Here is a 16,322-nt window from a genome sequence, read left to right as displayed (position 1 = left end):
GAACACTGTAAGTGCTTGGAAGGTTTAAAGGTGTTTCCATCTATCCAGGACTCACCGGATGGTTGTGCCTCAGTTACTCCCTCTACTGGGTCTGACGGAAACCCAGAACAAAGACCTCACTACTCTCTAGCCTCCCCAGTGGGAGGGTTACTATTACTCCTGTCTGTCTGTCTTACTGGGGAGAGAAACGGTCTGTCTGTCTTACTAACTGGCTGACTGGCTGGGGAGAGAAACAGTCTCTGTGGCTGCTGTGTTCATGGACTCCACACAGAGAAGACGGAACACAGAGAATATAATAGATTTAGAATCAGCTCCTTGTTCTACCCCAGGCCCAAACTCAACCCCTTAGAATTAGACTGAGAGGAACGAACATTCCAACTCAAAGTTGGGCTTGATACCATCAAGTCATATAGTATGGCAAACTCTCATAATATGGCCCAACTTGAATGGGTGTTTTAATGGGCACTATTGTTCTTAGCAGTTACCAGACAATCACATTATACACTGAACAAAAATATAAATGCAACATGTAACAATTTCAAAGATTTTACTGAGTTACAGTTCATATAAGGAAATCAGTCAATTAAAATGAATAAATTAGGCCCTAATCTATGGATTTCACATGACTGGGAATACAGATATGCATCTGTTGGTCACAGATACCTTTAAAAAAAGGTAGGGGCGTGGATCAGAAAACCAGTACGTTTCTGGTATGACCTCCATTTGCCTTCGTGCAGCACGACACATCTTCTTCTCATAGAGTTTATCAGGCTGTTGATTGTGGCCTGTGGAATGTTGTCCCACTCCCCTTCAATGGCTGTGCAAAGTTTCTGGATATTGGCAGAAACTTGAACACACTGTCGTACAAGTCAATCCAGAGCATCCCAAACATGCTCAATGGGTGACATGTATGAGTATACAGGCCTTGGAAGAACTGGGACATTTTCAGCTTCCAGGAATTGTGTACAGATCCTTGCGACATGGGGGTTCATCCATGAAGAGCACACTTCTCCACCGTGCCAGTGGCCATCAAAGGTGAGCATTTGCCCACTGAAGTCGATTATGACTGAAAACTGCAGTCAGGTCAAGACCCTGGTGAAGATGACGAGCACGGAGGGGAGCTTCCCTGAGACGGTTTCTGACAGTTTGTGCAGAGAATCTTTGGTTTACAAACTCAGTTTCATCAATCCAGGTGGCTCGACACAGATTTTATTTAATTAATTTTATTTAACCTTTATTTAACTAGGCAAGTCAGTTAAAAACAAATATTTATTTACAATGACGGCCTACACCGGCCAAACCTGGACAACTCTGGGCCAATTGTGCGCCGCCCTATGGGCCTCCCAATCACGGCCGATTGTGATACAGCCTAGATTCAAACCAGGGAATCTGTAGTGACGCCTCAAGCACTGAGATGCAGTGCCTTAGACCGCTGCGCCACTCGGGAGACCTGGGTTGGATGATCCCGCAAGTGAAGGAGCCAGATGTGGAGGTACTTGGTAGGCGTGGTTACACGTGGTCTGCGGTTGTGAGGCTGATTGGACGTACTGCCAAATTCTCTAAAACAACGTTGGAAGTGACTTATGGTAGAGAAATTAACATGAAATTCTCTTGCAACAGCTCTGATGGACATTTCTGCAGCCAGCATACCAAATGCACGCTCTCTTAAAACTTGAGACATCTGTGGCATTGTGTTGTGTGACAAAACTGCACATTTTAGAGTGGCCTTTTATTGTCCCCAGCACAAGGTGCACCTGTGTAATGATCATGCTGTTTAATCAGCTTCTTGATATGCCACACCACAGTCAGGTGGATGGATTATTGTGGCAAAGGAGAAATGTTCACTAACAGGGATGTAAACAAATTTGGCCAAGAGATACGCTTTTTGTGCGTATAGAAAATGTCTGGGATCTTTTATTTAGGCTCGTTAAACATGGGATAAACACTTTACATGTTGTGTTTATATATTTTTTCAGTATATTTTGGAATGCAAATTACAATGTGATTGTCATGAGACATTGCAGTGCCAAAAGAAATCCAAACTCTTTTGTCAAACTTTCTCTGAAGCATACTTTTTCATAAGAGCCTTTCTTCTCCCTCACTCATTCCCTCCTTCCTTCACTCTCTGTCTGTTTTATTGTTGTGTGGTGGGACTTAGACAGCCATAACCATTAATTAGCACTGTGGATTAGTCTGGACAAGTCATGTGAGTGGAGGGAGATGGCAGTGGGATAGGGAGATGGATGGTTAGCTAAACACTATGGGCTCGCCTCGCTTCCCTCGCTAGCTTTTCCCTAAACACTGCGGCTTGTTTTTCCACTTCCTCAAAAACACTTGACTGTCTATGCCAAACATAATCTTGGTTTTGGTTAGTGGGGATTTAATTTGGTTGTATTTTCTTTAGAACCTAAGGTTTGTATTTCCATCCAGTTTTGTGGTCACTGGTCAGTAAAAGTATTTTATCTGTTGTAACATTTGTCAAGTACGTTGTTATTGATTGTGACAGGGATCATTTTCGTTTACGATGTGGAGTGGTTACCGTGGTGACTGTGTAGGATTGTTGACATAGTGGACAGGCCAGCGGAGGGAGATTCTCAGCTCTGGTTCTGCATGCTTGGAGTTACTGGAATCCTGTAAGAGACATATTTCAACATGGTGTCATCTGGCAAAGCAGACACACACTGCTTCACTCATTTGGAAGGCTTGGGTGTTTTCTCAAAACAAGCTGTCTTCTCTCTCTGAACACTTGCACCCTGTATCTGTTGCCTAGCGCCTGTCTCTTGTTCTGGACAGCTGCACTGGCTGGCTATCCCTGAAATCTCCTCTGTACCACACACACACTCTTTCTACTATGTCATCCATGTCATCTGGACTGCTCCTTCGTTCCATCCTTCTCTTCCATTCTCTATGCCTACAATTCCACTTTTCACTTGTCTTCATACCTCCCTTCATTCCCTCTCTCTGTCCATCACACTGTCACTCCCCTTCCTCTGTGTCCCTACAGCTGTGTGTCAGCTGTTGGTCTGTGCCAGTGAAGTCAGAGCTGAAGCCGAAACAGAGAGGGCCCACAGGAACCCCAGGCCACCCCTCTACACCCCCTCCCCTACCAGCTGTCTCCCCCTCCCTGCCCCCATCACCCCCAATCATTAAGCATCCACCAGTAAAACTACTGGACAAGCCCTTTTGTGTCTCGTAGATGGGTAACTACAGCACCCTATCCACCCTATCAGGCCCCAGTCTAACTACTACAGCACCCTATCAGGCCCCAGTCTAACTACTACAGCACCCTATCAGGCCCCAGTCTAACTACTACAGCACCCTATCAGGCCCCAGTCTAACTACTACAGCACCCTATCAGGCCCCAGTCTAACTACTACAGCACCCTATCATGACCCAGTCTAACTACTACAGAACCATATCAGGCCCCAGTCTAACTACTACAGCACCCTATCCACCCTATCAGGCCCCAGTCTTACTACTACAGCACCCTATCATGACCCAGTCTAACTACTACAGAACCATATCAGGCCCCAGTCTAACTACTACAGCACCCTATCCACCCTATCAGGCCCCAGTCTTACTACTACAGCACCCTATCATGACCCAGTCTAACTACTACAGAACCATATCAGGCCCCAGTCTAACTACTACAGCACCCTATCCACCCTATCAGGCCCCAGTCTTACTACTACAGCACCCTATCAGGCCCCAGTCTAACTACTACAGTGCCCTGTCTACCCTATCAGGCCCCAGTCTAACTACTACAGCACCCTATCAGGCCCCAGTCTAACTACTACAGTGCCCTGTCTACCCTATCAGGCCCCAGTCTAACTACTACAGCACCCTATCTGTCCTGGTGGTGTTATCTGTCTGTCCGTTCTGTCTGTCTGTCTTGTCTTGTCTTGTCTTAGCCCCTCTCCTTGTAGTGTTGATACACAGACTGGACTGTCAATCATCTCAAATATATCTGTTACCTTCCTCTATTTCTCTCTCTATCTGTCCTTTTCTGGCTATGTGATCTGATGAATGATCTACATGTATTTACTACTGTCTTTCTCTATCTCGAAACAACCCTGCTGCTATGTTTAAGCTAATTAGGGCTTGAGGAGGAGTTTGCAATAAGGGAGTTGGAAATGACATGATTGACATTTCGAACGCTGAAGTACTAAGTAATGCTGGCTAGGCTAATTATACCACCTTCGATTGGTTCATTGTGCAACAACAACAGATCTAAACCAAGCCAATGGTGTCTGTGTTGTGGTGCCACTAGTCAATCAATCAATCAAATGTATTTATAAAGCCCTTTTTACATCAGCCGATGTCACAAAGTGCTATACAGAAACCCAGCCTAAAACCCCAAACAGCAAGCAATGCAGATGTAGAAACACGGTGGCTAGGAAAAACTCCCTAGAAAGGCAGGAACTTAGGAAGAAACCTAGAGAGGAACCAGGCTCTGAGGGGTGGCTAGTCCTCTTCTGGCTATGCTGGGTGGAGATTATAACAGTACATGGCCAAGATGTTCAAAAGTTCATAGATGACCAGCAGGGTCAAATAATAATAATCACAGTGGTTGTAGAGGGTGCAACAAGACAGCGCCTCAGGAGTAAATGTCAGTTGGCTTTTCATAGTTGATCATTCAGAGTTAGAGAGCAGGTGCGGTAGAGAGAGAGTCGAAAACAGCACGTCCGGTGAACAGGTCAGGGTTCCATAGCAGCAGGTAGAACAGTTGAAAATGGAGCAGCAACACGGCCAGGTGGACTGGGGACAGCAAGGAGTCATCATGCCAGGTAGTCTTGAGGCATGGTCCTAGGGCTCAGGTCCTCCGAGAGAAAGAGAGAGAGACAGAGAGAGAGAGAGAGAGAGAATTAGAGGGAGCATACTTAAATTCACACTGGATAAGACAGGAGAAATACTCCAGATATAACAGACTGACCCTAGCACCACGACACAAATTATTGCAGCATAAATACTGGAGGCTGAGACAGGAGGGGTCGGGAGACACTGGTCCCGTCCGACGATACCCCCGGACAGGGCCAACCAGGCAGGATATAACCCCACCCACTGGTCTGTTTTGTTGTATTTTGTTGTGTTGAATTGAGTTATTTGTATCTACTAGACACACAGTGTGGATGTATAAAGGACCTACTACTGTATCTACTAGACTGGACCTGACATTTAGAAAGAAACCCATCCACACAGATTATCACCTCTCTCATTCTTCCTACTCTCTCGTATTCTGTCTTTCATGAAACATAAGAAATGATTCATGCATTCTGAAATCTTCTAATCCTCTCTCTCTCATTTGCTCTCATTCTCTCTCTCTCTGTGTCAGGTATGCCTGTGGTTGTCAGCGCGTCTCCGGACAGGTAACCAGGTGTGTTGCTGGTGCCATGGCAACGCCAGAGCTGCGTCTGTTGCCTGTCATTGTGGTTACTATCGTCCTGGTGGTGTTGTCGGCTGCGGATGACCACGAGTGGCACTTTAAACCAGGTAAGAGGTCAGATGTCAGAGAGGAAGTGGCTGTTTAAGGTCAAATCAGATCCCTAGAATATGATTGGTCGTTATTGTTGAAAATAATGGGTTCTCAATAACCTACCTAGTTAACCTCTCTAGGGGGGGTGGGACGCTACCGTCCCACTTGGCCAACATCCAGTGAAATTGCAGAGCGCCAAATTCAAAAACAAAAATACTCATTATGAAAATTCATGAAACATACAAGTGTTATACATCGGTTTAAATATTAACTTCTTGTTAATCCAACCACAGTGTCAGATTCAAAAAGGCTTTACGGCGAAAGCAAACCATGCGATTATCTGAGAACAGCGCCCAGCAGACAAATCATTACAAACAGTAACCAGCCAAGTAGACGAGTAACAAAAGTCATAAATAGTGATAAAATTAATCACTTACCTTTGATGATCTTCATATGGTTACATTCACAAAACTCCCAGTTACCCAATAAATGTTTGTTTTGTTCGATCAAGTCCCTCTTTATATCCAAAAACCTCAGTTTTGTTAGCACGTTTTGTTCAGTAATCCACTGTCTCAAACAACATCCGGTGAAATTGCAAAGCGTGAAACTCAACAAAACAGAAATTCTCATAATAAACATACATAAAAGATAAAAATATTATACACCAGCTTAAAGATAAACTTGTTGTTAGTCCAACCGCTGTGTCAGATTTCAAAAAGGCTTTACGGCGAAAGCAAACCATGCGATTATCTGAGAACAGCGCCCAGCAGACAAATCATTACAAACAGTTAGCAGCCAAGAAGAGGAGTAACAAAAGTCAGAAATAGCGATAACATTTATCCCTTACCTTTGATGATCTTCATATGGTTGCACTCCGAAGACTCCATGTTACACAATAAATGTTTGTTTTGTTTGATAATGTCCCTCTTTATGTCCAAAAACCTCCGTTTTGTTGGTGCGTATTGTTCAGCAATCCATTGGAACAAAGCGCTGTCACAAAAGACAGACGAAAAATCTAAAAAGTACCATAAAGGTTCGTAGAAACATGTCAAACGATGTTTATAATCAATCCTCAAGTTGTTTTTGTCATAAATAATCGATCATATTTCAACCGGACAATATCTTCGTCAATAGAAAAGGAGAAACAAGAAAGGCCCACTCCCAGTCACGCGCCGGCTTCATGTCTGGAAATTTCCACTGTCCACTCATTGAAAGTCCTGTTTCTCCCTCATTTTTCAGAGTAAAAGCCTGAAACAATGCCCAAAGATTGGCCACATGTTGTGGAAGGCATAGAGATTGTGAACTGCGTCATAAGTCTTTGTATTGTGGATAGGTTTTCAATGGAAAAAAAGGCATTTCAAAATAAAGGCACTTCTTGGATGGATGTTCCTCAGGTTTTTGCGTGCCATATCAGTTCTGTTATACTCACAGACATTATTTTAACAGTTTTGGAAACTTTAGAGTGTTTCCTATCAAAATCTACCAATTATATGCATATCCTAGCTTCTGGACCTGAGTAGCAGGCAGTTTACTTTGGGCACGCTTTTCATCCAAAATTCCGATTGCTGCCCCCTACCCTAGTGAGGTTAAAGCCAAGGTAGATAGTAGACGGACTAGAGATTGATGATCGTTGACCAATCGGCCAGGTTTAATACAATTTGAGTCACAACAAGGGAAAAAACTATAATCAGAACAGATGTGTTTTACCTTCCATTCAAGATCTCACAGGCACCCCCTCAGAAATGTCAGACAATTCCATCTCGGCCTCACCTATTGCCTTATCCTCCTCCTCCACCCCTCACCCTCTCTGCCCCTCTCATGTCTACATTCTCCTCACATTCTTGGATGTGTGCCTTAAGTCTGTCCATCAGCTATCAGCAGCCGATCCTGTTTCAGGTCCATGTCTCCTAGGCAGCCATGTGTAACAGGAGAGAGATGGTAGCAGGGAGATAGAGCCTTGGGTATTCAACCTCACTAATGTACAGGCTGCTCATCAACCTGTCAATCATACAAAGAGAGAGAGGGAAGGAAGGAGGGAGGGGAGGAGAGGGATAGAGAGAGAGTAGAGAAAATTAAACTCCACATGGTGAAACCAGAGCTGCCGTTTTCTGTCACCTCCAGGGTATCAGCAGACAATGAATTATCTGTCTCACACACATACACGCACAGTTGTGTCATCTGATTTGATCCATATGGTTATTATTTCCACACCGTTGCTGCGGTGATGCAACAACAAGTCTTTTATAGGAGGAAATAGCACATTAGTACCGGGATAATGAACTGATATGAAGAGTGAATAAAAGAAGGGAAACACCCACCATGTGTGTGAAAGGGGGAGAAAGAGAGATGGAGCGTTGGAAGAAAGTCAATAGAGACAGAGAGGGCAGTGACAGAGAGAGGAGTAAAAGAGAGATGGAGAGGCCTGGAGAGAGAGAGTTTTATTGGCAGCTTGGTAATGAAGTAATGAAACAGGCCTGTGTGTGTGTGTGTGTGTGTGTGTGTGTGTGTGTGTGTGTGTGTGTGTGTGTGTGTGTGTGTGTGTGTGTGTGTGTGTGTGTGTGTGTGTGTGTGTGTGTGTGTGGGGGGGGGGGGGGGGGGGGGGGGGGGGCAGAGGGTTTATCTTCCAACCCCACATTCCTATCCACTGACTCACTGACAGCAACTAAGTTAGAACTTCCCCCTTATCACCCCCCCACACCCTCATATCACTGACAGCATCATTATCACCCCCCACGCCCTCATATCACTGACAGCATCATTATCACCCCCCACACCCTCATATCACTGACAGCATCATTATCACCCCCCACGCCCTCATATCACTGACAGCATCATTATCACCCCCCACGCCCTCATATCACTGACAGCATCATTATCACCCCCCACACCCTCATATCACTGACAGCATCATTATCACCCCCCACGCCCTCATATCACTGACAGCATCATTATCACCCCCCACGCCCTCATATCACTGACAGCATCATTATCACCCCCCACGCCCTCATATCACTGACAGCATCATTATCACCCCCCACGCCCTCATATCCCTGGCCGCATCATTATCACCCCCCACGCCCTCATATCACTGACAGCATCATTATCCACCCCCCCACTCCCTCATATCACTGACAGCATCATTATCCACACCCCCACACCCTCATATCACTGACAGCATCATTAATACCCCCCACACCCTCATATCACTGACAGCATCATTATCACCCCCCCATGCCCTCATATCACTGACATCATCATTATCCATGACCTCATATCACTGGCAGCATCATTATCCCCCCACGCCCCCATATCACTGAGAGCATCATTATCCACCCCTACACCCTCATATCATTAACATCATCAGTTATCCACGCCCCAATATTACTGACAGCATCAGTTATCCACGCCCCCCATATCACTGACAGCATCAGTTATCCACGCCCACATATCACTGACAGCATCATTATCACCCCCCCATATCACTGACAGCATCAGTTATCCATGCCCCCATATCAATGACAGCATCAGTTATCCACACCCCATATCAATGACAGCATCAGTTATCCACGCCCCATATCAATGACAGCATCAGTTATCCACACCCCATATCACTGACTGCATCAGTTATCCACGCCCCCATATCAATGACAGCATCAGTTATCCACACCCCAATATTACTGACAGCATCAGTTATCCACGCCCCCATATCACTGACAGCATCAGTTATCCCCCACCTCCATATCACTGACAGCATCAGTATCAGCCCCCATGCCCTCATATCACTGACAGCATCATTATCACCCCCCACGCCCTCATATCACTGACAGCATCATTATCACCCCCCACATCCTCATATCACTGACATCATCATTATCCCCCCCCACCTCCATATCACTGACAGCATCATTATCACCCCCCCACGCCCTCATATCACTGACATCATCATTATCCCCCCACGCCCCCATATCACTGAGAGCATCATTATCCACCCCCACGCCCTCATATCATTAACATCATCAGTTATCCACGCCCCCATATCACTGACAGCATCAGTTATCCACGCCCCCATATCACTGACAGCATCAGTTATCCACGCCCCCATATCACTGACAGCATCAGTTATCCACGCCCCAATATTACTGACAGCATCAGTTATCCGCGCCCCCATATCAATGACAGCATCAGTTATCCACGCCCCCATATCAATGACAGCATCAGTTATCCCCCCACCTCCATATCACTGACAGCATCAATTATCCACCCAAAGCAAAGCCTCCGTATCAATAACAATAACTGAGTTCGATTTCCCCCCCACTAGCACAACCCCATTATCCCCTCTCATTTTCCATCACCACCCCTCCCCCACCCCAGTTAGTAGCACCATCCTGTCTCCCCCACACCCCCTTCCTTTCATATCATCTGGCCCACCACCACCACCACTCACTGTGACTGGTTCTCTGCCCTCCATTTGGTCATGTCTGGCCCTGCAGTGAAGTCATGGCAGATAGCTAAGTCATTGGATAGTGCCTGGTTGATATATGCCTGTGGGACTGTTGTCTGGGCTGATATTTGAACCGGGCAGAGCAGAGCTGTCCATTTCATCTGTTAACTGTCTGCCCTATGTCCTCCTCTTCCCCTCTTTCACTCCACTTCCACCTTCTCCTCTTCTTTCTCCTCCTCTTTTTAGCCCTGTGCTCAGCTCACCTCATCTGCCTGTTAAAGTTAAAACAAATGGAGAATGATGCCTCTTCAGTGTTATAAGCTAATAGAAGGATATCTGTTTGTAATGACCTTGGCAGCTCCTATTCTTCAATATTCATCCTATTAGATGATTCATTAACATTGACTGCACTTGTTTCTTCCTGAGTGACTAGAAGAGAAATAAGAGGTGACAAGGACATTATTGGATGAGCTCCACTACGCAGTCTGAGGATGTGTCCCAAATGGCACCCTATTCCCTATAGAATGCATGGCTTTTGACCAGAAGCTTGGAGTAGGGTGCCATGTAGATAGGAAAGATAGAGAAGGAAAAATATTAATTATAATCCACGTACTAATTCATATTTCCTGTTGCTGCAGGATTATTTTCCTTCTGTGAGAAACTGGTCAAATGAAGATCCTACATCTGTACATATAGCTATCATGTTACTCCTGATGTATGATAGTAGAATGTACGATAGTAGAATGCTCTATTCTGTCCTCTAGTCTCTGTATGACAGGCATGATGAATTCTATTATGTAGTCTCTATCTCATTCTTGTCCCCCCCCCCCCCCCCCCCCCCTGTCTATGTCTCCCTTTCTCACACACACACAAACACGAACACACATACACACGCACGGCCACATCCATGCAGCTCAGTGTCGTTATGCCCTGGGGATGGAGGACGGCACCATCCCTGACTCTGACATCACAGCCTCCAGCGCCTGGTCAGACTCTACTGAGGCCAAACACGGCAGGTACATATGTCGGTGTGTGTGTGTGTGTGTTTGTGTGTATTATTGCATACCTTCCAAAGGGCAAACAGCCCAGCAGCTGGCCTGTATAGCTCTGTGTCAGCTGTTATATTAGCTGATCTCTGTGGAGGAGAAATCTTTCTGGTTTACATCATTCTAAGACTCTGTGACCTATGACATATTTGGGTCCTTTGTACCTCAATGCTTGACTGTGGAGAGTGCAAATAGAGTATTCAAAATGTTTTTGCATGTGTGTGAGTGCCTGTGTGTGAGTGCCTGTGTGTGTGCCTGTGTGTGTGTGCAATTATATTATCTCTATTCATGTCTGGTTCTGGGTCTGTATCTCTCTACCGTTGACTATGTCTGTCATCTGTTGTCACCATGTTTAAATCACACAGGAGAAGACTATCAGATTACAATACAAGGCTGTGGCCAGCATGTCTCTTTATAGCACATTAGGTCATGATATTACATTACCAGCCTATCTGTTAAACAAGGCAGATTGACATGGTCTATTACTAGACATCCACAGAGTGAGTGTGTGTGTGAGTGTGTGAGTGTGTGAGTGTGTGTGTGAGTGTGTGAGTGTGTGAGTGAGTGTGTGTGTGTGTGTGTGTGTGTGTGTGTGTGTGTGTGTGTGTGTGTGTGTGTGTGTGTGTGTGTGTGTGTGGACTCAGTTTCCATGTCTCTCTTAGCCTGCCGTGTCTGGGATGGGTCTGCTGGCTGACTGTCAGTCCATGTGGAGGTGATCAGCCCCAACCCCTTAAAGAGACACCACAGACAGACAGACAGACAGACAGACAGACAGACAGACAGACAGACAGACAGACAGACAGACAGACAGACAGACAGACAGACAGACAGACAGACAGACAGACAGACAGACAGACAGACAGACAGACAGACAGACAGACAGACAGACGACAGACAGACGCGCGACAGACGGGGGGAAAGGGGAGAGAGAGAGGGGAATAGAGAGAGCGAGAGGGAGGGATCGGGGAGAGAGAGAGGAGAGAGAAGTAGGGAAAATGGGCGCCACTGTGATGGAGGGAGGAGGGGGAGATTGAAAGAGGGATGGAACGAGGGAGGGAGGAAGCCTGGTGTGTGATCTTAGGGAGGTGCTCATTGATATTGTCCCAAAGCAGCTGGATGACAGCATGTTAGATGGAGGGAAGGAGAGAGGGAGGAGAGGGGGAGGAGAGAGGGAGGAAGGGAATTTAGAGAGAAGGAGGAAGGGATAGAGTACTTGGCTGGTCTGAGAGTGAGAAAGAGAGAGAGGGAATAGAGTGATGAAGGGGGATAGGGGGAAATAGAGGACTTGGCTGGTCTGAGAGTGAGAAAGAGAGAGAGGGAATAGAGAGTGATGAAGGGGGGATAGGGGGAAATAGAGGACTTGGCTGGTCTGAGAGTGAGAAAGAGAGAGAGGGAATAGAGTGATGAAGGGGGGATAGGGGGAAATAGAGGACTTGGCTGGTCTGAGAGTGAGAAAGAGAGAGAGGGAATAGAGAGTGATGAAGGGGTGATAGGGGGAAATAGAGGACTTGGCTGGTCTGAGAGTGAGAAAGAGAGAGAGGGAATAGAGTGATGAAGGGGGATAGGGGGAAATAGAGGACTTGGCTGGTCTGAGAGTGAGAAAGAGAGAGAGGGAATAGAGTGATGAAGGGGGATAGGGGGAAATAGAGGACTTGGCTGGTCTGAGAGTGAGAAAGAGAGAGAGGGAATAGAGTGATGAAGGGGGATAGGGGGAAATAGAGGACTTGGCTGGTCTGAGAGTGAGAAAGAGAGAGAGGGAATAGAGAGTGATGAAGGGGGGATGGGGGGAAATAGAGGACTTGGCTGGTCTGAGAGTGAGAAAGAGAGAGAGGGAATAGAGAGTGATGAAGGGGGGATGGGGGGAAATAGAGGACTTGGCTGGTCTGAGAGTGAGAAAGAGAGAGGGAATAGAGGGGGGGATTAGAGGGGCGATAGAGGGCTGGTCTGAGAGTGAGAGAGAGGGAATAGAGTGATGGAGGGGGGAATAGAGGGGGGATTGAGGACTTGGACAGTTTGTCTCCTTTTGCACGGCAGTGATCTGTCATATTAATCATTTTGGATGATGTAGGATGGAGAGGCCTGGTTTGTCTCTCTCTCCCTTTCTTCATCTATCCATCCCTCCCTCGTATCTGATCTACTGTATGATGCAGTGAGGCCTGGCCTCCCTCTATCCCACCTTCCCTCCCTCCATCAGTGTCAATGACCTAGTGTTCTGAATGGTAGGTTGACCTCAGTGGGATCGCCATCAACTGTAGTATAACTTTATTGGCATTCGATTCAACAATGTTGACAGGAAGAACTGTGTCTTGGTGTTCGGGCTGGTCTTTATATGGTCCAGGTTTGGTTTGCTTCATGAGGACCAGTTCTCAGTGTGAATTGATCCTAATGCCAGCGACTAAGTGGTTGTATTGTGGTTTGTTTCTGGTGATGGATATTGTGGTCTCTGTAAGAATTATTTGTGGTTGGGATAGTTTGGATGATAAAGTTATATTCTATCCAGAATGATCTCGTTATGGAATCCATAAATGTATAATTCAATAACTCTTCCCCCCCCCAGGTTGAGTACAGGAGAGGGAGACGGTGCATGGTGTCCTGCAGGAGCAGTGTTCCCCAGTGCTTCAGAGTACCTCCAGGTCAGACATGGGCTACAACACATACTGTATGTGAAGGATTCACTGTTTCCATTGGCTAGAGGTGCATTCATCCTGCCAATACTCACATTTTATTGGGTTATAGCTTGTGTTTAATTGAATCAAGGTAGAAGTTCCTTAGTTTCCCTGTGTTGGAGTTAGAGGGTCAGGGTGGGCTGAGGGTCAGAGCACTACATTACAACTGACCTTAGATCAGTGACTAGAGACGTCTTGTTCTCTCTCTTCCAGGTGGACCTGCGCTCGCTGCACTTCCTGGCTCTGGTGGGTACCCAGGGTCGCCATGCCGACGGGCACGGCCAGGAGTTTGCCCGCAGCTACCGGCTTCGTTACTCCCGAGACGGACGCACCTGGATCACCTGGAAGGACCGCTGGGGGCAGGAGGTAAAGAGAAGTGTGTGTGTGTGTGTGTGTGTTATCTATCTAATGTATCTCTCTCCCCTTGGCTCTGCTTTTCTGACTCATTCCATTATTTCTGTCTTATACAAACCTTTTATTCAGCCACCCACTCACAACATCCTTGAATCTCACTAGTTTCCTAAAGCCCTTTTATGTATCATTCATTCACTATCATTTCTATATTCCATTATGTCCATGTTGCTTTTTCACATCTAAATGCTTAGATTCATGGTTATTCAATGGGTCACATCTAAATGCTTCTATTCATGGTTATTCAATGGGTCTCCATGCTACTCTTGGCTGTCTCCCGTCTCCCTCCTCCCCCCTCACCCCCCAGGTGGTGTCTGGGAATGAGAACACCTATGATGTGGTTCTGAAGGACCTGGGTCCACCCATTGTTGCCCGTTATGTCCGCTTCTACCCCCTGGCAGACCGGGTCATGAGCGTCTGTCTACGAGTGGAGCTCTATGGCTGTCTGTGGAACGGTGAGTCACACTGAGTGTCTGTCTGTCTGTCTGTCTGTCTGTCTGTCTGTCTGTCTGTCTGTCTGTCTGTCTGTCTGTCTGTCTGTCTGTCTGTCTGTCTGTCTGTCTGTCTGTCTGTCTGTCTGTCTGTCTGTCTGTCTGTCTGTCTGTCTGATAGTTGGGAAATATGTGTGGATGGGTTCTGTGTGGGTGTGGGTCGAGAGCAGATGAATTAATACGCTCTTAGAAAAAAGGTTCTGGATAGAACCAAAAAGGGCTCTATTGCTTGTTTCATATACGGCACTATACACTGTAGAACCCTTTTATAGGGTTCTTTGATCAGAACCCCAGGGGTTCTTCTTCATTGAACCAAAATTGGTTCCACATAGAACCCTTATAGAACCTTTAGGGGGGGGGGGCATATATGAAGCAAGCATAGAACCCCTTTTGGTTCTTTTTTTCTAAGAGTGTAAAGTGGATACAGACAGACATTGAAAAGAAGTCCTTTGGAAGATCACAGCACAGTGGACATCACACTGTCTACTCATATCTCTGCTGGCTGCACTACAGACACTTAGGGGGATGGCCAACGACTTCACCATCCTTAGATATAATTCCTGTGCGTGTGCGTGTGTGTGTCGCCTTGAATTTACAGTCTTTTTTCTGGATTTGAGAAATGTCCAGCAAACAGGATTTGAGAAATAAGGCTGATTATGTGTCTTCAAATAAGCACGTATTTCTGCAGATAGGGTAATAGGATTCACTCACCATGACTTTTAATTTACTGTCTGGTTTGGCCTGAGATAAAAACCATCCAGTTTTACCACAGATAAGTGACACTACAGCACAGAGGATGATAGATGGTATGTTCCATGCTCACAGAGCACCAGTGCATTACACTGTGTTTATGGGAGGGTCACGTCTCCTCCTCTCTCCTCTCTGTCCTCCCTTCACACAATGGTTGGCTTATTGGCTGTAAATCAAGCCTAGTGCTGAGCCTTAATGCCTGGGGTCGCTGCATCTGGATGCATCCCAAATGCCACTAGCTATTCCCTGAACAGGGCTCTGGTCAAAAGTAGTGCACTGTATAGAGAATAGGGTGTCATTTAAGACTCAACCTCTGTGTGTCTCTCTGGGGATAGATTGACTATCTTCCTGGAATCATGATTGTCTGTTAGAGAGGGTTCTGTCTCTGTAACCACTAACACTATAACATGCAGATTCACAGAAATGGCAGACACATTTCTCAGCACACATTCCTGTCCCATCGTCACGTTTTACATTGTGGCGGGGAACGGGTATGCTATGTGGTTTGTTTATTGTGCAAGACCCCAATGGGACTGAGCCCATGTCCCCCACACACATGTACACACACGCACACAAACACACGCACACACTCTCTCCCTCTGTAAAAGCTATTTATTATGGATGTGAGCTCTGAAGGTGAAGGTGCTAGTTACAGTGAGTGACTTCAGGCCTGTGCTAGGAGAACATGCTGATTAGCCATACATGCTGGCTGGGGGGAGAGAGAGTCTGTTTCACTGACTAATGTTCTATAGAGCTGCTCTGGTCTGGAGAGATCTGCTCTGCCTGTGTGTTTCTCACCACCTGAACCCAGGCTTAACCAGCGTATGTAGTTAATGTGTAGCTGACCAGGCCATGGTAAATCTGATGTATGTTGTATCTTATTAAAGTGTACATTATTAATGCATTCTCTCTCTATATACTTCCTCTCCCCCTTCTCCCTCCCTCTCTCCCTCTTTCTTTCTTTCTTTCTTTCTTTCTTTCTTTCACTCACTCACTCACTCACTCACTCACTCACTCACTCGGTCTCTCTCTCTCGGTCTCTCT

At 46.2% G+C, this 16,322-nt stretch overlaps 1 protein-coding gene across 4 annotated transcripts in view; it reads left to right on the top strand.

Moving 5' to 3' along the window:
- Positions 1-16,322, top strand: part of ddr1 (discoidin domain receptor tyrosine kinase 1) — a 67,675-nt gene that overhangs the window by 26,467 nt on the left and 24,886 nt on the right. For all 4 annotated transcript variants that reach the window (XM_014200988.3, XM_014200989.3, XM_014200987.3 and 1 more), the window contains exons 2-6: positions 5,333-5,490; positions 10,828-10,930; positions 13,518-13,593; positions 13,840-13,992; positions 14,345-14,492. In XM_014200988.3, coding sequence (XP_014056463.2) covers positions 5,391-5,490; positions 10,828-10,930; positions 13,518-13,593; positions 13,840-13,992; positions 14,345-14,492 — 580 coding nt within the window. In that variant the 5' untranslated portion in view covers positions 5,333-5,390. The remainder of the gene's footprint in view (positions 1-5,332; positions 5,491-10,827; positions 10,931-13,517; positions 13,594-13,839; positions 13,993-14,344; positions 14,493-16,322) is intronic.

This window comes from Salmo salar, chromosome 05, assembly GCF_965601325.2.
Source record: "Salmo salar chromosome 05, fSalSal1, whole genome shotgun sequence".
Lineage (NCBI taxonomy): Eukaryota > Metazoa > Chordata > Actinopteri > Salmoniformes > Salmonidae > Salmo > Salmo salar.
The sequence above is the reverse complement of the archived record's forward strand: the minus strand, read 5'-3'. Positions and strand labels throughout refer to the sequence as shown.